Below are 24,452 nucleotides of genomic sequence, written 5' to 3' on the forward strand. Positions count from 1 at the left end.
CCCAGTTTTGCAGCGTCGGCATAACAAAAGGAAGTCCGAGCAGGAAGGAGCGAAGGAAAAGTAAGCGGCACTTGTGCCATTCGCCGCGTCATGAACCTGTAGCGCCCTCTGTGTGCAGCGGCATGAACTAGCACTTTGCCATTCATGCAAGGCGCTGTCCGAGTGGTCATACCTAATCGCTCCACAACTGACGTTACGGAATCTTCTAGAGCCAATAAAGCAAACTAAAACCGGAAACCCAACACCATAAAGTGGTGTCACATAACATCGTGTCATGCTGATAGAGTTTAACAGAACACGCACAATCAAGCTCAAGAGCAATAATTTCTTGAACATGTGAGCCCAATGAGCACTGAAGCTCAAGTGGACGTCTGCAGGACGTCTCAAACGTCCCCAGGACGTCCAAGGGAGTTTCAGTGCTCACTGGAAGGGTGCCATGTGTTTACGACCACACGTAATGCAGGCCCACCCACCTAGGGAGCCGCCACTGTTGCGTAGAACCACAGTCCCTGATGATGCTTTCCATAGCTCATCCGAAGGCTGGATGGCACTGATTTCGTCCGAGTCGGCCGATACAGAATTCTCGGGTTGCTCAGGCTGCAGGAAACAAGAAAGAGATAGCTTTCCCTAAAACAAACACTGACAAGGCATTTAAGTTCACCTACATTGGATAACACATTATAACAGCAAAAAGGCTACTGTCACAAAAAACGGAGCTGATAAGGTAGAAAGTGCCCAAAAAAAGTGGTAGGGTTTTAACATAGCTAGACCGAGTAGACGCGCGAAAGCACGTGTTTAGCCTGATTGGCTCATGGTTTTGCTTCGCTGGGTCGTCGGCATGGATATGATATTAGGCTCAAGTGAAGCTCTGATCGAGGTTAAGCTTATCTGATCTGTTCGCGCTGCAAATGGAAGTTGATCAAAACAACAATGTGCAATGCACAGCGCGACAGTATGTGGCAGTTTAACATGAGGCGTGATCGGCTGCGATTATAAAATAGTGCACTGGCCAGCGAAGCTGATCTGTTCGCGCTGCTGCGGGTTCAAATCCCAGCCGCGGAAACATTTATTGCGTTTATTTATTCATTTATTTCACACACAAGAAACTTAACGTGGTGTCGCTGCTGCTAGGCAACGGCTCAAGGCCGTAAGATCGGTTGACAAGATCCATGGTCGCGGGTTGATGAGCAGACGAGTTCTTTCGCACTAAAAATAAGACATCTACTGCCACCAAACAAAATTTTCACAAGCAAACTGCATTGATGCCAAGTGTTTTTGTGTTGGCAGATCTCTGAGAGCAGACTGCACCACCACACGCTTCGTTACAATAAACATGGAGTCTCTATTACACGAGACAACGATGTCACAAGTATAAAGTGAGTAGCGAGAAAAATATTCCATTTAAATCACAAATTCCTCTGCAACAAATCTGTGTTTTGCTGTCAGATATACACCAACAAAGCCACAAAAAGGCAAGCAATTGAATTTTATGAACAAAACTGGATGGAGTTGACCTCAATTTGCCTTTAAGCATTAATTAGCACCAGCTTTAATTTTCCCACCTTTCTTTTGTTGTTGGATTTGTTCACTAAAACAAGGTTGAGCAGTGAAATAGTTACAGCTTTTGATTAAATTGTTTAAACAAGTGCCCAAAGTATAATGGCTTATATGTGCTATATTAGCAATTTTTATTTTCATTCTTAACATTACTGCAATGGTTAAGCTTTCTTCACGCAGCCACCCACTAGTTAATTGTTTTCACTTTCCGCTAGGCTTCTGCAGTTCTAGATCACAACACACTGTCGTCTTCTCTCACAATGTTCAAGTCCTGGCTCCCAATAGCTAAAATGGTGCAGACTTGGAAGTACTTGATGAAAAGACACGAAATAAATTAACACTATCAGCCAAATGCAAAATGAGGACAGGAAAATATAGTTAACAGCCTGCTTACTAAGCACCACCCATGAATAAAACAACCTGTTAAAACTGACTATCCAAAAATGCTAGCCTTCCCAATTCGTAAGCCACTGCAGTAGTTACATGATATTTTACACTACTCACAATTTTGCATCATACTTCTTCGCTTCACGACATTTAAAGAGCTGATAGTTTATGTTGTTTCTAAATAGTAACAATGCCTTAATGCTTGTAAAAACATCGAAATTGCACTATTTACCATTTTATTCTCATTCCGAAATGCTCATTCCACACTGGTCATGTCAAAAAGTAGAAGTGAGTTGTAGCTAAAGCTTTGATGTGCACGCATCCCGTCGAAACAGCCAAAATCTGTTGGGCCACAGCATCAAAGATAACTGCGTTTTCGAAATTCTAAAAACTGATATGGGTATTACTTACGGTGGGCTGCATGCCTCTCAATAAATAAGGAGACTAACAATGACAGAAGTTAACTACTCAGTACTAGTTAATCAGTCCACTAGTAAGCACGTCTTAGCTGTATTCGGATGCGCTACACCACTAATAATGCTATGCCGAAAAAAGTCCTCTTCTAACTCTAAAAGTCGATCTTCAAAAATTGCAGAACAGCTTAGGTAAAACACTCGGTATACAGCAAATAAGTACCATTCCTGCCACGAAGTTAACTACTTAGTACTAGTTAACCAGTCCACTAGTAAGCACGTCTTAGCTGTACTTGGATGCGCTACACCACTAATAATGCTATGCCGAAAAAAGTGCTCTTCTAACTCTAAAAGCCGATCTTCAAAAATTGCAGAACATCTCATGTAAAACACCCGGTATACAGCAAATAAGTACCATTCCTGCCACGAAGTTAACTACTTGGTACTAGTTAACCAGTCCACTAGTAAGCACGTCTTAGCTGTATTCGGATGCGCTACACCACTAATAATGCTATGCCGAAAAAAGTGCTCTCCTAACTCTAAAAGCCGATCTTCAAAAATTGCAGAACATCTTATGTAAAACACCCGGTATACAGCAAATAAGTACCATTCCTGCCACTGGGGCTACCATGCAAGCGTTCAACATGGCTTGAAGAAAAGTCAATGTTCACGTGTTTTAGATTGAAACTGTTTAAGCAACAGATAACAATGTGGTGTCAAACTGATACTGAAAGGTGGTTTGATTTCCATCACCACCCTAGTTGGGTTCCACAGCAGGACAGAAGCCTTCCCAAAAACCTCCAATTAATCCTACCGTATACTCTATCCACCCTATTTCGCAAATTTCCTCAGTTCATTTCTCTACATCACTAACTGCTATACTCCGTTTCATACTCTGTTTCATATGCTGCCATAGCTAGTATACCTCTTTGCGCTGACTACTTCTGCGCCTGAAAAGTAGTTCATCAACTTTCAATATATAGACAAGCATTTTTTGTTGTGACAAAGCTCAAGTACCGTGAGTGGCAACCTCCTACACTTCATTTTACCTCTTACCACGTTTCTGTGCCCCCCCTTCACCGAGACTTCGAGAAGCAAGAGTGATATGCAGTGGAGAGATACACCGCTGACACGCACTCCGACTCAACCCGTGCCAAAAAAGTTGCTCACCATCAGTAAAAATTATAATAAGACGGCTCAATAACTGAACAGCTGCCTGCCTTGTCCATAATTTGCAGTGCCAAGCATGCTGTTTATGCCGCTTGGCGTTTTCGAGAAAACCTTCAACAAGGCTTCGAGAAGTACGAGCGATTCGCAGCGGGAGCGATGCGCTTTTGTGGGCACACTATTTGTGTAGCTTCCACAATGTTGCACACTAAGTGTGAAACGGAGTACACCTTCAACTGCATTTTCCTTCCCTCCTTCTGACCAGTTGCGCAACAGGACAAGGGACCGGTGAACGAGTAGACACCCCCACAGCACTAACTTCAAACAACTTTAATGGAAGAGATGCACAACAATTTTTACATGCAGCATTGCTGTGAAATCACAATATGCAAAAATCAGCACCAACGTAGGTAGGCAATTTCTTTTTTAGAAAGTCTGACAGAAGGTGTGCTTAAACAACACAAGCACTTCTTACTCGAACTCCTGTTAGACTTTCTAATAAAGAAATTGCCTACCTACGTTGGCACTGATTTTCGCATATTCTGTGATTTCACCGCAATGCTGCATGTATAAATTGTTGCGCGTTTCTTCCATTAAAGTTGTTGGAAGTCAGCGCTGTGTGTGTCTACTCGTTTGCCGGTCCCTTATCTTGTTGTGCTACTGGTCAGAAGTATGAACTAACAAGCCCAAATTTCGACATTATTCCTTTCCTCTCCTCATAAATCAAAACATATCCTCACAGCAGCCATAACCCTAGAAGTGTGGCTTCAACTCCAAATAGCCCAAAAGACCACCAATGCACTACTGTTAATACTTAATTCTCTTTTAGAGCGCTTGCACTTATAGAGACCATTCCAAGCATTTAGCAGTTGTGTGTTTGTCTGTGTGCTAGTCTGAAGCCGGTTATGTGGCAGGCTGCTTACCTGCCCACTGCATCAGGCAGTAGCTTATTTAATCGTGAGAGGCAGCTCGCGAAGACCAACCTGGATCACAATCCAACCCTAGCAACCCAAGTCCCACCGATAGCAGCGCCTGCCATAGAAGGGCAGTAGCGCATCGCCTGACCACTATACCACTGCAAAAGGAGTGGTAGGAAGACTCCCAGGGATCTATGATGGTTTGGTTTGGTTTATGGGGTTTTAACGTCTCAAAGCGACTAAGGCTATGAGAGACGCCGTAGTGGAGGGCTCCGGAAATTTTGACCACCTGGGGTTCTCCAACGTGCACTGACATCGCACAGTACACGGGCCTCTAGAATTTCTCCTCCAAAGAAATTCAACCGCCGCAGCCGGGACCAGGGATCTATGAATGTCGAGTATGACCAATTACGCATATATAAACATTAACCCATTACCACTATACAAACAACTGCCCTTTGTGAACATTAGATCTGAACGCCGGAGCCAAAGTGAAAAAAGGATTGCTAGTGAAATTAATTCGTATTAGGTCTAACTACGCAAATTGACCATGTTTTTTTTTTCCATCGGCCGCCTAGTACAAATCTCCTGACCATTTTTATCGACGTCCCAAGTATGGAGCAAACAAGAGAAAATTATGTCTGGTTATCTTGCCTGCCTTCCCTTGCTTCTGTATCTGCTTCCATCCAAATCACAGGCTTTATGCTTTGCTCCCATTGGGTTTTTCGGTGTAAAGAGCAAGCAAAACTCACTGCCACCAAAATGATGTGGCACTCAGACTGGAGAGCCCATGCTACCAACACGACTACAAGCTTATACGAGATGTTGATCCTTTCAAACACTACGTACACAACTGTGTACATTTCGAGCACTCGACTTTTTCTGAGCGTTCTGTGCATCTTTGAAATAAAGTGATTGCGCAATATCGCAGTTGTTTATAGACCTTTTCACGACCCTCGAGACAACCGATTTTTTGGCCTGCGTGGAAAAAGTGGGGGAGCTTCATCCTCAACTCTTTCCTGTACCACGAGTACAGCCCAGTGCCCAACACGCTGGCGCCCATGGACCTTTTTTGATAAGGTCTACATGACAAATGCCATCACTTTGATGCTGCAATTTCTAACCATTGTGATGCTTTGCACAAATTTTTGTGCAAGCTTATAAAAAAACGAAGTGCTCCATGTTTAGGATTGCAAAAGGTAAAATACTGGCTTTCTTGAAGCCTGGATATGCTATTCCGGTGACAAAAAACAATCGGCGGTGTCTTAAAGGGTTAAAAGCCGGAGGGGGGGGGGGGGGCAAGTGCAACCTCCTCTTTGCAGTCCGATTAGTCAGCAGGAAGCGACTGCGACTGGATTTTCCATTTGAAGGACACAACTTCAAACTCGTTTTTCATTGGAATATATGCCACAGCAGCAGATTTCAGTCGCGCACGGCACCAAAAGTTCAAGTGTGAACACACCATTAATGACCAGGCTCACCCAGATACCATTTCCATTGACCTGCTAAAGAACATGCGAGTTACTGGTAGCAACAAATTACGCCAATGAGCATGTTTACCTCGTCTTTTGCGAATTTTTTCACTGAAGAAAATCCTGCTGTCTTGTGATCCCTCAGAGCATTTCCTTTCCGATGACTTACCTTGCGCACGGCCTGGGATACATACACACCCTGACCGGAGCAGCAGCCAATGAAAGTGTCGTCGATGGCGGACAGGGTGAAAGTTGTGCTCGCGTCACACATCATACCTACAGCACTTCCCGACAAGAAGTGCACTACACTGACTGGGTGTGTGAGTGCTAATTTGTGGTCCACAGCACCTTTCAGGGCTTGCTACATAACAAACGTTGTTTGCTGGTTCATGCTCTTGCTGTTTTGGTGGTTGCTTTAATTCTTTTCAAACTAACCGTTAGTCCCAAAACAGAGTAGCTTGGACCTATCCACAATATAAGCAAAGGTACTACAGTTCTAGCAGTCTGTACAACAGCTAATGCTTCTGAGCAAGTTGCTGGCACTTGGGAACAGATCCCACATTCATCCAATGCTGCCTTAACTGCCATTTCTCACCTCTTGACCAGAATGCAAGCAGCAACTACCTTAGGCAACCTTCTCCTTCTATTAAATCAGGGATCTCAAACATAAGGTTTATAGAGTCTTATTGAGTGCCTTGCTAGCCATAAAGATTTCAACAAGTCGGTTATTTCTCGCTGCCTCAAGACCTCTTCAGGTGACATCTGTATTTGATGATAACGGTGGTGACTACAGTCAATACTGCGGCCAACTGCCAGACTGAAAGCATCCTCACTCAGCTTGCTCATTTGGTCAGCTGTGTTTCCTCTAGGGTTTCTGCAGCAAGATCACTGGGTCCAATCCCAATCCCACTATCCGCCTCTCCTGTCCCGAGAGTTGGACCATGCAGCCCCCACCTTAACTGTATGTGTGTCCAGTCGTCCTCACTGACGTCCAGGATTATCTTTGCTACTTGGCATTCACATCCCATTGACCACCTTGAGGATGATCAGACAAGTTTCTAACGGTGCCTAGGATGTGGAGTGCTGGGATCACTGTTTCAAAAAACTGTTTGATCAGGTCACATGAGGATGTGTGTACTCCGCACTTTTACAGTCCAGTTCAGTATGAAAGAGTACGCAGTGTTCGCATTCAAGAGCTAATACTGCCTTCTACATTCAGTGTCAAGACAGCGAAAAGGCTTCTCTCACAAGTAAGATGCTTACAGTAGAACAGGCTGCTAGAGTTTTCAGGTGTGAGAAGTTATGAAAGCCAGCTGAAGGATGCAATGCGGAGCAAGGAATAAAACAGAATGTGCTGGCACTATTAACTAAAGTTTTATCATGAAACACTAGAATTTTGACATGTTTAGGATTCAAATTTCGACATTTCTAAATCATCAAATTCCAGTGTCCTGTAGTACACTTCACTTGATAGTGGTTGCATGTCCTGTCTTTTTTTTTTTGCTCTATCTTATGTCTCTTCGTTGGATTTCACTGTACTATCTAAAAGGTAAAAACAAGTGAAACTCTATGTTTCGTTTCAAGCGTTTCAAGCGCGATTGTTGCCTGGATGCTAATTAGGTGCTCCATCCTATACTGAACTTCATTCTAAATTTTGACACAAGACATGACTGCTGCGAAGAAATTCACTACCATTGCATTATCGCCAATTGTCCTTCGAAACACCAGCCAAAGAGAGGTCAACGGGTGGCATTTTGATGGGGTGTGTAAATATTCAAAATTTTTCGAACAGCCAATTGAATATCCTAGTGTTGAATTCACAGGGCGAATAAAATAGTTCAGGTTCCAAATTGCTCGAATCTGTTCTCAAATTTTCAAAGTTTTTGAATAACTGGCACAAGGAAGTGCCTTTGTTTTTGTTTGTTTCCGACTACTGTTTAGAAAACAGGGCCTACTCCAATGCCTCACAGCATGTCGCTGTGAGCAGACTGCACAGAAAAGTTGGTTCAGCGCTGCAACGCAATCTATTGCTGTGGCGGTCTTCATAATGCTCCCTCTCAGACTGGCGAAGAGCAGGGTCCAGCCGGTCATACTGTGTTACAGTTACCGGACTACCAGGAGTCTGCCCACCGGTGTGCACGCGCTGACTGGTTCCGATGCAGTAGGCATCCCCGTAGTTGCCAGGTGCCTGGCGCCATCTGCTATTGGCCATCTGTACTAACCAACTGGTGCCATCTGGTGTCCTCAAGGCGATTTGCGTACGCGGATTGATGGCATGTGGGCTCCTGGTACTCTGGCACTAGTCACATGGTATACTAAAGGTGTCAGTATACTGACTCCATATTGCATCCCCCTAGTAAAGACCAGCACTGCGTCTTTCGACAACTATGGCTTCACGAGTTGTAGCCTCATCACTGCTACTGCACCATTGTTTCTGCTGACAGGCAATAAGTAGCAAATAATTGAACGAATATTCATATCGTACTTCACTCGGTTCTTTCGCTACACTCATATTAATTCTGTTTCGAAGGCTCACTATCAGTACACCCCTGCATTTTGACTCTCCAGGGACTTGGCGACACTCTGCCATCATTCAGCTACAAAATCCCGCTCCACTGCTCTGGCAAAGGCCGTTGAAAAACATTTTTTTTCGGTTACTTCATAAAAGGCAAGTCGAGAACCAAACTTGGCATTACACAAAATCCACTGCCAAATTGTGTCAAGAGGTTTGTTTCGAGCTAGCTGGTTTGGAAGCGTCATGAAGCCCACGGCTGCATTGGAGAGACCCAGAAAAAAGACCAGCGCATCTCGCGTATAGTCTCACGTTGGTGATGATGCATCATTACGGCGCAAAACAGCTTTGGCCACAGAATACCATAATAAAAGGTAGTTTTCCATAACACAAAGGGGGGATGAAGGCCCAGTTCCTAAGCATTTCACCCCAGATGAGCTGGGCACCAGGCCAGGGAAAAGCTTGAACCCACTGCATCAACGGTGGGTATCCAGGGGCACTGGGCATTGAACCCCACACCTCCCTCATGTGAGGAGGGTTCTCAAAGTGCTAGGCCGCCGCTGTGGTCAAATCTCGTGTTTATTTGGCCTTTTCTTTGTATCTTTGATTGCGCTGTAAGCTTCACGACACTACCAATTGCCACTGCAGTGTACCATCTCTGGCCCAAAAAAAGAGACATTTCAAAAAAGAGGAAGCATTTACAGCCGCCTCCTTTAGCATTGATTACACTGCGCCAGTTACATGTGATGAAAATGAAGAGGGGAGAGCCAAGATCAGCACAGGCGTGAAGGAAAAAAAACTTAAAGGTGTGGAAAAGGGGAAAAAAAAAGGAAAGTGAAAAATGGTGGCGTGTGAGGAGTGCTGTGCGTGCCATGGGAAGAAGGAAACGCTGCACGTCCATGCCCCATGTGCGAGGCCCCGGTCTGAGCCAACGAGCCACCCTGCCTGCTCGCCAATGATTCTCGTTCCGATTGCCCGCAGAAGGCAAGACTGTGCTTGTTAAGCAAGCTCCCAAGCGTTCGTTGCAAGTGGGCACAACGGCGAAAAGCATGCATAGATGTGAGACCAAGTGCCCACCAAAAGAACATTGTCTCAATTAAAAAAAAGCACTTGACGGAGTAAGCTGCTCGGAAGCCATACGTCCAGTAGCATGAGAGAACTCTTCATATCTACAAGGGCAACTCTGCTGGCAAGCTTCCCAGCAAAACCGATAGCTGCGGAGCTATAATGAGTATTACAGAGCAGCTTCTGCGACACTCGCCTTCGATTGCGGAATGTGCTCGCCCTAGAATCAGCCTAGTCTAGCCTAGTGCGGGCAATCTCCCGAGAGGCAATGGCAGCGTCCACAAGGAACAGCAGAAAAGAAACGTTGTGCTCCAGAGCATGCGGCAGCCAAGGCATGCCGATCGGGGCGACAAGGCCACAAAGAAAACGGCCAACGCGAATCAAGAGTCGAGGCCATGTCTCAAACTTGTCTCTTTATTTGCTTCGACTAGGTCTCTTACAAGGGTTGGGAACACTTGCACGAGGACAAGGTATATGTATATATATATAATATGGCGCAAGCTTAACGAACAAACTTCAGAAACAAAGCTAGACATGAACTGGTAGTACCAAGAGTTACAGTGCAAACTACACAAGCTTTTTTTTCTTATCTCTTCTTTCTGTTATTCATTTTCTTTCACGAAACACATGGCCTACAAACTACTCACTGAAACTTTTGAATATATAAAAAAAAGACAACTGTTCACAGCATGCGCGTTTGTTCCCACATTTCTTCTTTTGTCTATGATGACATCAATTCTTGTTTCGTTTTTCCTTTTTTGTTTTTGTTTCATCACCTGGCTTCGTCTGCACGAGTTGGCTTTTCCCGCATGCAGTAAAGCACAATGTTTCCTGTCTGCTGCCTGGGCCCCTCGTACGTATCACTTTGAGTGAAAACCTCGCTAGCCACGACGAGCCTGTCATACATGGACTGGGATTTTAAAAAATTTGTCAAAAGCACCTGGCTCAACTTGTTTCGTGCTTCTACAAATAAAATCATGTGCTCCTGTAGCTCACGCAAAAAAAAAACCGAAAAGAATTGAATTTTTTTTTGTCCATAAAGAACGCCGATTCAAGGTCTCCATTAGCACCAAATGCTGCAGAAGCTGCAACCATGAGCTCTGACATCCCACAGATGATGCAATAAGATCTTCCATTGCATCACCCCTGAAGATGATGTAATAAAGAATGCCTATTGCATCATCCCTAGATACGATGCAATGAATGACTTCCCCCAGTGTCAAAAAAAAAAAGGCCGACTGCGACTAAGCTTCAGAATCATCAGCAGTATGAGAGCCACCAGCCAGTGTTCTCTGATGGCCAGCAGAACATGCCATTTATAATGGGTTAACTGCTAGTTGCCTTAACCAGAAAACGCAATCCACTGCTACTTTTAGTGCACAGCTAAGCCGAGAGAAGCCGAGACAAGCAGGCGAATGATCCAGAAAAAGCTGCAAAGCCCGTGGTGGGACAGGACAAAAGGGCACACGGTGGTGACAAAACACAAAGGTGCACAACACGGCAGCAGCAGCAGCAGTAGCAGCATCGGTGCAATGCACATGAAAAAAAAAAGTTTGTGGCATGACAGAGCAAAAGCATCTTGGGGACATGCTAAGATTCTCCTCTTGAACAAGGCATGCTCGCTGCTATCGGCTCTTTAAGCCCTGTCCCTCACAACCAAGGTAGGCTTTGGTCGACCCTTTTTTGAATCCAAGCCAGCCAAAGCAAAGCTGTGCATGCAAGCCAGAGAGACGTGGACAACGGCCTCTTATGCCACAAATGGTCAGCTGCTGCGATAGCCCGGCAACCTTTCGCTGTGTTCTGCAATTCTTCCCAGAAAACAAATGGCCAAGCCGCAACAAGACAGCCAAAGGTTAAGCCACTCGCCTCTGTGTTCAAACACACAGATTCACGTTGCAAGAGTGCCTTGCTTCTCGTTCTGACCTCGTAACAAAGGCGGCAGATTTCATCGTTTCAATTCAAAGACAATAAAACTACACCCTACCACAGTCTGTGAAGCTAGCCAAAAGTGTTACTGTTTCTTCAAACAAGGTGAAGGCCAACAGCTAGGAAGCAACAATGCGAAACGGCAGAGGAAAGCCAGGGATGACGCAGAAGAAAGCAGCACTAGAAAGAGCCGCGCTGCAGCGCATAGGCAGGAAGTTCAACATCCTAGGGTGGATGTCGCTAAGGTCAAATCTTTGCAGCTCATTCGTGCGCTCACCCCTTGCAGCACTTACTGCAAAACCTAGGGCACCAGTTGTGCATTCAATGTAGTTTGAAGCAATGCACATAGCTACCATCACGTATGGAGCAAAAGCCACGCGCACTTAAGCGGGAAAAGCATCATCCATCAGCTACCTAGGCATGCATCTCAAACACTGTGCTTCAAGCACAGCTTGCAAGTTTCAGGTCAGACTAAATGAAACCCTGTCCCACTAAAACCATATCCGCACCTAAGCCTGCATTTGGACAATTTCAGGGGGCTCAGGTGACGCTGCAAATCTGGCACTTAGGCGGTAGAAGGAACACCACAGAGATTGGTAAAGACCTGCTAAGCACCCAGCGAGCAGCACCTGCCTGCAGTGCAAAAAGGTAAAAAGGCTACTACTTCGCAAGGCAGAGCTGTTCCAAACTGCGGGCGACTACTGCGCGCGCCCTAAACAAATCGGGAAAACAATCCCCCCCCCCCCTCAATTGATCATGTGGTGAACGTGGCAACAGCCCAGGACTGAGGAAGAGGAAAGCCTTGGCATCACATACCCTGCACCCCCGGGAGGCGGGGGAGGAGGATGTGAAGGGGGCGAGAGGCAGTCAAGCCGTGCACAAGGGGCAATGGTGGTGGTGGTGGCGGTGAATGAATAGGCTGCAGTGGGGGGAACAAATGCGCATGCCGCGAACGCGCTGCCTGGCTCTTAATCGAGCAGCCAGTCAAGACAGCTGGCGGTGAAAGACGACGCAAACCAAACTGAAAAGTCTGGGTACGTCTGCTCGAGAAAAAAAAAACTTCCCCGGAGAGTGGTGGCAGGAGGAAATGTGCACGCCGACAAAGAAAATTCACACAGTGGCGAAGAATGGCGAGAGACAGCTGGCAAGAGTGTGTGCCTCATGTGGCTTCGAAACCCCCTACATCTTTCCAACACCACTGGCCCATGGTGGAGTGCCTAATTAAGTCCTTCCCCAATTATAAGGGGATGCTTCCAGACACCACCCTTTTTGTTTTCCTTCGGTTCGAGATGAAAAGGACCGGATTTTCTCCTGTACAACAGCTCAGTATTGCTAGGAGAGCACGCAGGGGGCCAAATAATGGCCGGTGGAGTCCACAGTAGTGCAAATATCCCGACGCAAAATTAGCCTAACCGCAAAAAGAGATAAGCTAGTGCAAAGAGGAAACAAAAAAGTCAGTTCCACGAAATAGGCATCACACGCTCTTGCCAACTCCTTTTGCCAAAACAGCAAGGAAAAAAAGTTCATCACAACTATCACTGGCTCACAAATGGTCTGTGCTAGAGTGCTTCTACTAACACGACAAACTTCACACTGCACACGGGCATGTGAAATCGCAGCAGCAGTGTGCGCGCGAGCACATAGCGTCGAGAAAACGACAGCTGTCACTGCACTGCACATTACAACATACACACTAAGACGCGCCTTATCCAAAGTGGCCCAGAGCTACCATCACTACTACGACAGGCCACCGAACACTATAAAAATTTTGCCACGTGAGACGAGGCAGACCAACTACCGCTAGTGACGGACACAAATCCCACCTTACCTATACCACCGCAGCCTTCACTGCTGGCCATGGCTTCGTAATTTCACAAAACGGTGAGGGTTCTAGAAATTTATAAATTTGCAAGGGTAGGCCGTGCTTTCCAACATGGCAACTCGGCAAGCCTCAGGCACGGCCCCAGCTGGTACGGATTGCATTCCAGGAAACATGAGCGGCTAAAACAAACTTGCTGAAGCGCGAGAAGCTAGGCTCGAAGTATACACGGTGATGGATGAAGGGCGTACAGATTTCTCACACCAGTGCATTCAAATCCACAAAACCGAAAGCCTTCAGGTTCCCACAGCACAGTACTCTTCATGGTGCATTGTTTGTTTTACTTGATCACCTTTTTCTTAATAATTAGACCTTTCCAGTCACCAAGTTGCACTAACCTAGCAGCTGTTCTGGGCATGAACTAAGATGCAAGTTCCGGACACTGCGGTAACCATTGTTCCTCAGTATTTGTTTGCTTTTTTTATACATTACTACCTTAACCTAACGTCGAAAAGAAGCACTGTGTAAAGCACTGTGCAGACTGCTTACAGCTTGACCACAGCGGTGTGAGAGGGGAGGGACACGCACCACAGATTTTTCCAACCACGCAGAAATGCAGCCCATGAAAACTACCATGATCTATTCCCATTTTAAATGCAGCTAAATACACAGTGTGCACAGACACCGCTTATCGCACATATTCTTGGCAGTCCTACCAATCGTGTACAGTAAGCCTGCTTAACCACTGCACTGAAATGGCTCTTTTCGGACAGACTGTGGAGAGTGGAAATGGGAAAAAAAAGAACAGAGCTGATGTTTTAAAAAAAGAAACAAAAAAGAGAAAACTACACTTCTCTCACTGGCAAGTGAAGTTGAGCTGCACACACGAGCAGAACGACGCTCCGGAACTATCAATTTTCAGCGACCCTGCCCATAAGCCCGGCAAAGGGTACACTCTAAACAGAAAGGAGTAAAAAGGGTGTATAAGATGTCCTCTACTGCACTCCCTTTTATAAAAGAGTGTTCTTGATGACATACTTCCTTTTTACTCCCATATAGGCATATTTGTGTTTAGAATGTACACTCTAAACAAACGGAGTAAAAAGGGAGTATAAGCTGTCCTCTACCGCACACCCTTTTATAAAAGTGTTCTAGATTAGTTTACTCCCTTTTCACTCCATTATAGGCGTATTTGTGTTTAGAGTGTACACTCTAAACAGAAAGGAGTAAAAAGAGAATAAGCTATACTCTAACATACTCCCTTTTATAAAAGAGTGTTCTAGATTAGTTTACTCCCTTTTTACTCCAATACAGGCGTATTCGTGTTTAGGGTGTACGATCAAGGCGGCTCCTCAATGTCATGGCAATGCGATGAATGCTCGCCGCTCCCAACACTCCCGTAAAAAGGTCGCAACCTCAATGTGAGCCTAAGCAAGCCAGACCAGCTCTTATGGACTGAATCCCATAAAACAGCAAGACAGAGTTCTCGCTGGCACTCCTAACTTGCCAATGATAAATGCGTAATAACATGCACTTCAAAAGCAGCTGTCCGTTTGGCACGCACACTGACTAGAACGCTGGTCGTTTGCTTCTAATATGGGCAGAACTTTTGCATTTTTATCACCGTAGTAGCAACTGTTCCGAGATACGCCCACTGCATTAGCACAAGCGTCTCTCATAGCCTGAGTCGCTTTGGGATGTTAACCCCATAAACCAAACCAAACTGCATTAGCACAAGGGCCACACTTAGGCGTCAGCTACAAGGTTTTGTCGTACTTTCCAAGTTTTCGCCAACTTCCACTAACCGCCAGGTTACATGTGGAATAATGGGTCAGAGCAAATTATGTTATCCTACAAGTGTAAGCACCAATGCCCTTTTGTAGGCTGCACTTTAGGGGGGGGGGGAATAAATAGAAACAAAGGTCCTTGATCTAAAGAGCCATTGCAGTGTCAATACGACTTATCTGATACAGCTAAAGCAAGCCCCAATTAAAATTAGAAATCAAGTAAAATCAACAGGTTCCTTTGCCTGTTGCCAAATGAACTGATGACAGCACCACAAAGGTGTCGAAACAGCAACACTCCACCACTCGCGGCATGGCACTGAGCAATCCTGCCTCTTCAACGGTAGGCAAGCTGATCACAGTATTGAAATGGGACCATCAAGCTGCCACAAAATAGATTACACCTAAACTGAGAACAGTTACTTACTGAATCACAAACCTCACACCCCTGTTTATATATGAAAGATGAATTGCCTTGACCACTCTTTGAAAGATATACCACCTTGAACATGCGCACCTCTCAACAAAAAGCACCACCGCTAAAGTTTGACATCCGCAGACCCAGAAAAAAAGAAAAAGTGCTTTGAATTTGAGCCATTTATGTTACTGAAGCATGTTGAGGCATGTCGGCGAGGCTGCAACATGCTCCCTGGAATGCGAAAATCCCATCCAGCAATCCCGCACCCTTAGAATTCAAAAAGAGGCTGTAATCTCCACGCGGACATCACGGTCTACATTTGTACTTGCTTCTACGAAAGCGGCGGCGTCCATAGCACTGAGTACGTGGGCAAGCTGCCCAAGACAACCCCAAACCGCACAGGTAATTGGGCCAATATTGGAAATGGATGGTTTCGCTCTAGCCCTCTGTAGGACCGGGCTTTGCCGATGCATTTCCAATGTTGGGCCAATCACCTGTTCTGCTTCGAAACATTCTGGATGCATGCAGAGCTGCTTGAAGACAGGAGTGACATTCGCGCGGAAGAAGAGACACACTACTCCTAGTGAGCTACGCGACCAAGCTGCTTATGGGCACAGTACAAAAAAGCTGCCGCTCAGTTTTTCTATCCATTAAAAAAAAAAAACTTGCACAAACTACTGAAACCACAGTTGACAGGTGCAGCCATCTTGGAAGTGCCAATCATCGAACGTTTCATCCCTGACCGCTGCACATTAACACAGGAATTCCACATGTTCATATGCGTTACAAAAATGGTCTTGCTGTTGAAGTTTAGCGATTACAAATCATGTTGACGTCCAGACAACGGCTGCACCAAGAACTGGGTTGTATATCTCCAAAGGATGTAATTATCCATTCTGCTGTGCTACCTTAGATAAGACTGCGAAGAAGTTTGACTTCAAGTAACACCAGTTCTAATCAACACCGTGGCAGCACGGAGTGAAATGCGAGAGGAAATACCAAAGCACAGAAGATGATACGAGCCCCAGAGCTATCTGCCAAAGAGTCACATATAAAATAGGAATAGCTGCTTTGGTACCTGTGTACCATGACAAACATTTGAAACCAACAGGCAAGAGACATGAAAAAAAATGAAAGATAACAAAAAAAAAACCAGAATGCTGGAGGAAGTTAGGTTATAGTACGATGGATGCATAACTTTTTGTGCACCTGCTACCCTCAAAGGTAAACACGACACACAATAACGAACAACCACGTGCGGTGGACTATCTATACCGCGACAGTGAAGCACAGGCCCTCGGAGTACAGGAGAGTCAGAGTGATAGCACCTCGAAAATTCTGACCCTGTCACGCGCCTTCTCGGAGCCAGGTCCCAGCTAAGGACGGCACAAGACTACTGACAACGCCTATAACTGCTTCTCCGGGAAACTACCGAACTGCCGTTTGACGTTCTTGGCTCAATTTCTCCCGGCACCAATGGTTTGAAGGTACTCGCACGCTGGCGACATCTAGTGGCCACAAAAACAAACTTCCCCTCCCCCGGACACATTAATTGTGCGCCGCATAATACTGACTTTCAGCCAGTGTCTTAATCATGTGCACATACTTTTGGTGCATTTGGAAACTTGTTTTGAAGTCAATCCCGGGGTAAATTGCCGTGCAGAAACTTTCCATTCTCGGCCACCAGGTGGCACCACTGCACGTACCTCCAGCGGTGCCTTTACTTTGTGTGACATTATCCGACTATCTGCTGAGAAGTTTTTGTTTCCAATCTAAGAGTAACAGACGCTGATCTATTCAACTTCCTAGCTCGAAAGCTTCCTACGAAAGAGCTGCAAGTCAGATGCAGAGGCACAAACTCGCATGAGAAAGACAACACCCAAGGACCCTCTAATTCCAGCTAAGACAACGTTGCACTCCAAAAAGGATGCGCTTAATTTGGCACTCCCAATCAGCGTATTCAACTCCCATCTACGATGCGACATGTCAAGCAGACATAGCCAAGAACGTCAGCCTGCCAGTATTCATTATGCCGTGGAATGTAAGCATGGAGGTCGGCTAGCAACCCGAGAGAACTCTGTCCGCCTCCACCAAGTACCAGACACATATGATGGGGAGACACTTTTCAGACGCTTCAGCTCAAAACCTCAAAGGGCTCGTCCGAACAAGTTGTCATGGAAAACGAGTAAAAGCTGCTTGTGTTCAGCTGCACTTTTCAGCAATGCGCCGAGCGAACTCACTAGCACCACGATGACCAAATGTTTTGCCTGCTCCAAATAGCTGGACTAGTTGGTAGAAAAATCCCGAAATTCTCGCGGTGGCTGTGATCACAGTTAACCTGCAAGTTAGCTGTTCCAGCCTTCGAACCCCTTATCAGCAAGCAGAGGATTCCAAACCATTCTGTTCACAAACTGGACCACCAAGCATGTACTTGTGTGCTTTGGACAGCGACCATTGTGCGTACTCTCCTTCGAAAATGCTTGCAACGTGAATCTGCTTTTTGTGACCACTCCGTGCAAAACTTCACTGCAAACTAGGTCAGAGTGAAGGTTCCCCTGTGCGTGTCGAAAAACCGGCTCGATCCAAACTTTTTTTCCGCGCCGACAGCGGCAAGCGAGAAGAGGACAGGCCATCGCCGGGGGGCGCTCAGAAGCTCTCGGCCTTGAGGAGGGGTGGCCTTCGCAGGTGGTGGCTGCCACCACTGCCACCCACCTGGGTGCAGGACGCGGAGGAGACACCCATGGTGGACGAGGAATCCGGCGGTGGCGGCAGGGGCAGGGGCTTGGCAACACCGATGCGCACGATGCCCCGCGGCGCCCCCTTGAGGGCCTGCACGGCGGCGTCGAGGCCTGCGTGTTGCAGCGGCACGTCGTTGACGAATAGCAGCCGGTCGCCCGGGATGAGCCGGCCGTCCTGCTGTGCCACACCGCCCGGCACGAGGCTGCGGATGACGATCACCGTCTCGCTCGGGTTCATCGGGTCCTGCGAGCGGGGGAGAAAGGCCGAGAGGTAAGCTTGTGCCGCATCTATACTTGCGAAGTGCCGAGTGGTCCGCTCAGTAGGGGTGATCAAATATCTAATATTCGGTTGCAAAGCAAATATGAATAGTAAAAATATGCTGGAAATAGAATAGACTATTTCTCAGCTGTTTCTAATATGACTACAGGTAGTTCAAGTTAAAAACAAGCATTTCTCTCTGTAATTTGCAAGGTATTGGGGCTCTCACAACCCAGAACATCCGCAATGCCCTATGGTAACTCATCTGCCTCAGCAACTAACTGTCAGTGGAAGGGCCGCAGTATCAAGGACAGCGCATGAGCGGAACTAGCAAAGCTGCAGCACACGTGTCCTTCTGAGCTTCTGGCTAAAAGAAGAAGGTAGATGACAGATGCTGCATTTCTGAAAAACCTCATCAGTCCGACTGTGTCCAATACAGGACAAAAGCCTTCCTCCATTTCTCTCCAATTAACCTTGTCCCATACCATCTGCAGCCACCCATCCCTGCAAGCTTCCCAATCTCACACCTGCCCACCTGCCTCTTTGCCGTGGTGCCTTTCCTGAGAATCTACTCCCAGGGTTCATGACAGCCTTGGCTGCTTGGAGAATTTCTTCGCTTCTCTGAGCGCTCAAAATTGATGCGTGCCTCAACCCACTTTATTTCTGACTAATCTCTGCAGAGCCAGCCATCATTAATTGAACTTGGGCATCTTCTGAAGGCCCATGCATCTGCCTCCTATCTTTTGCACCTATTTCGCGTACAAAGATACAGAAGCCAAAATATGGGATCCCCCAGCAACTCTGAATAGCCTTTGGACTTCCCTGAGGCTAAGAAGATTGAAAACCCCTGCCTTAAGGGACCATCGTTTACCTATTCTTTTCACTACATGCTTTGCCTGTGTCTTTGTCTTCTTGATTTCGGCTTCCTTATTCCCTGACCCAGTCTGCTCTTTTCCTCCCCCTTAACATCACCCCTACCACTTTCCTCCATAGCTCAGTGTGAAGTCCCTAACTTGATTTCAAGCCTCATCATTGGTCTCCAAGTTTCTGCCTCAAGTTCTAAGCCTGTCCTCCAACTCAACCCGCACACACACTAGGCAAGGGACTGAATGTGATCTGCAGCAGTAGCAAGAGGGGACCGACCTGGTAGTCGAGGATGCTGAACCCCAGGCCCCGCTCGCCCTTGAGCAGCTCGACGACGTGTGGCTCACTGCTCCACATGGCCAGGCCTGTGAGGGGCTCCAGGGAGCGGGACCGCAGCTTGACCAGGGGGCCCGGCAGGCCCTCCTCCCAGTCCGACTGGGCCAGCGACCCGTCCGACTTGGCCTTGACCAGGGCCGGCAGAGACCCCCCCAGGCCCCCACCCGACAGCGGAGGTGGCGGCGGAGATGCCGATGACGACGATGAGGGCCGAGCCAGGCCTGTGGGGCTCTGCGCCAGGCCTGCACCAAGTTTGCAACCCAAGATCAGGCTAGAGGTTCCCTAGTGAATGCTCTCCCACAATGAACATTCATTCTGAGCTTCCTTCCACTCTGCCCACGTCTTCGTGTACTCCAACACCTACACAGATGTAGGAGGTAGCCACAGTGTGCAAAGAGAATGCAGTGTTGGAGCCAGACCTTTGAGCATTAGCTCTGGGGTGAAAAAGCAAATGTTTTCAACTCATTAGCATAGCTCCCCTCCTTTTTTCTATAATGCGAAAGCCTTACTTGGCTCATTGAGCAAAAACCCCGCCATCATCAGAAAGCCATGGCAGAAACGCGGCCCGCGGATGATGTCATCACATCTCCTGGAGCAGTAGGCCATCATAAGGTAGTGGAAGTCGAGAAAGGAGTTCGATTTTCACGGTGAGTGGAAACAGGTTTGGAGGCACCCCTCCACCTCCCTGCGGTGGCTATACAATACCCTCTCAGCTGGCAGCCTGCGCTCAAGATGGGGGCGGCTGGACCCCTCCCTCACATACACTGGGTGACGAGTCACCATCCCGACAGACTTGATATGGTACATGTACATAGTGGCGTGTAGGCTCCACGACATACGCTCATCACAGGAGACTTCAATCAGGATGCATGTTCAAAGCTAACGTTCATTGGCGTGATGCATGCCAGTCTCAATAGATGCAATCACCAACTTTCTGAGGCACCAAAATCGACTTGGCGATCGAGAACATGCCACGCACAGTGCACGAAGTAAGGTACGCATCGGCATACAACTCCAATCACAAGGCCATGCTGCTGTCGATCAACTTGGACCTGCAGACGCCTTCACCGGAGCCCATGGATGACAACGACAATAAGATGCAACGCATTTCAGGCACCCATCGGATGCTTCTTTAATGAGAACTCCGCTAATAAAGCTGAGCTGAGAGGTAATATGGCCGGTTTGCTGTCTTGCATTGCCACGACCTCATAAGCAACAACATTACACTCTGAAACATACTGAAGCAGCACTAAACTCTGCAACATTTCACCGCAACGCTAAACTCAGTGACAATCCTCTGGCATTTACACATGATAAGAACTGCTTAGGTGCCCCCATAACTTTTTTTTTTCATGCCTCTCCCCTTCGCACCTGTGCACCGCAGAGAAGCTGCCACTGTGGAAGACTAGCTGCATTCCAGTTTCAGTGCAAAAGCACTACCTCACTAGAAAGGTGAAAAACTTTGGGGTATGTGTGAAGCCTCAACCTTCAACCTTGCCGACCTTGAACTCGGACCTTGATCTTGCATGCAGTTGCTTTGAGACGGTGTTGCCTCAAGTGCTTTCGCACGTCCTACACGGTTTAACTACATTAAAACTCTACCATTTTTTTGTGCTGTGTGCCCCCAGTTTACACCCACTCATTTGTTTGTACATATGCAGTTGGGTGCTAATTGTATCATACGACCAGAATTTGTCATCATTTTGAGTGTAATAACCAGAAAATAGTCTTATCTAAGAAGTTATTAACCGGAAGACAGCACCTCTATCGGACATCTTCATTTCTCGTGATTTCCAGCGTATGAACCGGGAACATATAAACGAGGTTCTACTGTACTATGTTGACACAAACAAAAAATTTAAATAAAAGTCCCCACCATGGCAGGTTAACTGACAAACTGTGATGGGACACTCAATGGCATTTTGGTTTACTGACAGCGGCACTGCCTATGATCTTGACTGGTGGCGGTTTTTAAGACTTCAACTTTTTCAGCTAGGCATAGCAGTTGGTCTTCAACACTGTAGATGGCGTTGCAACAAGCACGATCGAAGAGAGGTTACGCACCTGTGTAGCTGCTGCTGTCGTCAGCGAAGGGGTCGGATTCGTCAGCAGTACGTGAGGGTGACCGCCGGCTGATGCTGCCGAGGGCCGGAGGTCCGTGCAGTGGCAGCGGAGGGGGCAGGGGGCGGGCGCACACCAGCCGCACGTGCAGGGGCAGCTGCTTGAGGGCCCCCACCACCTCCCGGTGGTGTAGCCCCAGCAGCTGACGCCCATTCACCTGCACACATGTGCACAAACAAACATATAAAGGACAACTCCGCACTCTACCCTCCACAGCGACCACACCTGGGAACAAAACTATGGCCCCGAAACTACATTCCAACTTGGACGCCGCAAGGATCAAACCATTCATTCACTGGTTAAGGGTATACAGTCGCCGACCGATTTTTCGGACTCAGCGGGACCCGAAAAATGGTCCGAATACCTAATTGAACAGTCCAAAAAGTCCATGAACTTAAAAAATAAACTTTTCTGCGAAACACCGCCTTTCAGAATAGCGAAAATAGCCGCTCCCCATGTTCCGCCTGCAAGCGATAATATTAGACTATCTGAGTCATAGCCATGCTTTCCTCACGGCCGCACCCTATCACATCGTGGTACCAGATAGTGCAATGCGGCCACAGTCGTGCCGCGAATGAATGCACTCGCTGAGCGAAGCAAGAACAGTCAGTTTGCATGGGGCAATGACGTTCACAAAGACCGCGAGGTAACCCACGGGAAGACGCGAGCGGAGGCGAGCGCCTCCAAATGCAGTCCCCCCCCCCCTTCTACCGCGTTTGCTGCCCCTCACCGCGGAGTGTGTCATCCAAGCCGCGGCAGACGCTGCAGCTGTCCCGCTGTACCGTTTTCAATGCGATCGCGCGCCCTTTGTAGGCCATCTCAATGGCATTAGAAAGCATCTCATTATCTCGAATGGCAACGATGGAGAACAAATAGCCAAGCCTATCCAAGCCAGTCCGATTGTGCCTGCCGAGCCGAATCCATTTAAATCCAAGATGGTGCCTTTCACGGTGGCGGCCAACGGGTTGGTATAGTAGGATACAACTTTAATAAACAGCAGTTGCTAACACTGGGCCGCGGTTCGCGGCGTCCTGTATTACTCCGCTGGCCAATCACAACAGTAAACGAAATCAGCCTTTTCATGCTTCACTATATCAAACAATCCACGTATAAAAATTATAGAGCTCATAGTTTTTTTCTCGTGATAAGCTTCTTGTTTAGGGAACAAGAAGCATTTAAGCAGCGGACTACTTTTTTGTCGTGGAGGAATTCTGTGCGCGGAGGCTGACTGTGGGCGGAGCTTCACTGCAGACTTAAGTTGTATCCGACTATAGTGGCAGCGATGCCCGCTCGAGTCTATATTAGGCCAAAATAAAAAAACCTCGGTTGAAAAATGATCACAACAATATTGTTGGCGCCTATTTTAGTCCGAAAATTCGAACTTTTAGACTTCGCAAAGTCTGAAATATCGGTCGTGAAAATGTACACGTTCCTAACAGGTGCTCAACGGTTCCTCAGCGAAGTCTGAAATATCGCACTCGTCCAAATTGTTGGAGTCCGAAATATCGGTCGGCTACTGTAGAAGCAGCTTGGCTCTCGGCAGTAACAAAGAGTATGCCGCGGGCAGCGCTGTATGATATGCAGCTGCACGGGTTGCCTTTGAGGCATGTTTCTCTCATCCATGTTTTCCCATGGATGCTTAAAAATGAAATTTCTAGGTTCAAATAGACAAGGATAATAGGATTAAAGCAGCCACCACGAAAATAACGCAGAAGAGTGCACACGTGCCCAAACTTTGCCTCCTTCGTACGCCCACTCTCTTCGCTACAGCCTCCCATCCACTGACAGCAGCGCAAACAGACGGGGAGGCATTGTAAAGTGTTCAGGAGTTTCTGTGCGTGCAATTGATTGCAAGAGCCACAAAGCCTTGCGAATCCCAGAGAAGCATGTTTGCCATAGTAGAAGCAAAAAAAATAAGACGATGATGATGCCAGGTTTTTTGATGCAAGGGCATCTAAGGCCAAAGAGCGCCAGACACAAGGTTTTAGGTCGGCTCAGGATAAAAAATGGCACAAGTTAAAATCAACACCGGGCGTATAGGGCCTACGAGTACCGTATTTACTCGAATCTAGGCCGGCCACGATTCTAAGCCGAGACCCGAAAGTTGAAGGCCACATAAAAAAAAAAACTTACCTCGATTGCAGGCCGGCCGAAAAAACAACTGCGAACAAGAGGTACAGCACGCAAACAGCATTTATTACCAGGAACCCGCTCAGGCTGATCCCGGGCTGGCGTTTGGGCGAGGAGACATATGCAACGCCAGCCCGGGATCAGCCGCCGAAGTCCCGCCCGGCTTGAAGATTTGACGACTGCTCTGCAGCGAGTATAACTTTCCGCTTGAAGGCAGCACTATAATGGCACCGCCTGTTTGGTGCCATGGTGTTGGTGATAAAAACCACGCACGAAAACTTCACTGCTGCGAATGTGCTCACGCCACCGCACGAGAACAGAACAAGGCCAAAATGGCAGCCAGTGCTCATGTGTGCTTTGCATGGAGGAAAAAAAACTAAGGAGGGAGCGTCCGGCGACAACCTTGAAGCCTAGTCTAAACAAGTAAAGATATAGCAAAAAGAAGAGAGTGTGTCCCCCCGTGATCGCACCACGTGATAGCGTGCGGTAAAGTCTAGCCCCGCTGAGCGCTAGCATGCGCCGATTAGCGCGGCAGACTAACTGTAGATCAACTTCCTTGCTGTAGAC

The 24,452-nt window shown here is 47.2% G+C and overlaps 1 protein-coding gene across 3 annotated transcripts in view; it reads right to left on the minus strand.

The window, feature by feature from the left end:
* The window catches only part of LOC149366500 (multiple PDZ domain protein-like), a 234,298-nt gene that overhangs the window by 153,502 nt on the left and 56,344 nt on the right, over positions 1-24,452 (minus strand). For all 3 annotated transcript variants that reach the window (XR_016283859.1, XM_089551028.1, XM_089551036.1), the window contains 4 exons: positions 21,699-21,912; positions 19,578-19,876; positions 18,150-18,419; positions 474-597 (listed from right to left, as the gene is read on the minus strand). Coding sequence is in view for 2 of the 3 variants with exons in the window: in XM_089551028.1 (XP_089407154.1) it covers positions 474-597; positions 18,150-18,419; positions 19,578-19,876; positions 21,699-21,912 (907 nt within the window). In the remaining variant the exon portion in view is untranslated. The remainder of the gene's footprint in view (positions 1-473; positions 598-18,149; positions 18,420-19,577; positions 19,877-21,698; positions 21,913-24,452) is intronic.

Source organism: Amblyomma mixtum, chromosome 1 (genome assembly GCF_055824585.1).
Source record: "Amblyomma mixtum isolate Tamu chromosome 1, ASM5582458v1, whole genome shotgun sequence".
Taxonomy (NCBI): Eukaryota; Metazoa; Arthropoda; class Arachnida; order Ixodida; family Ixodidae; genus Amblyomma; species Amblyomma mixtum.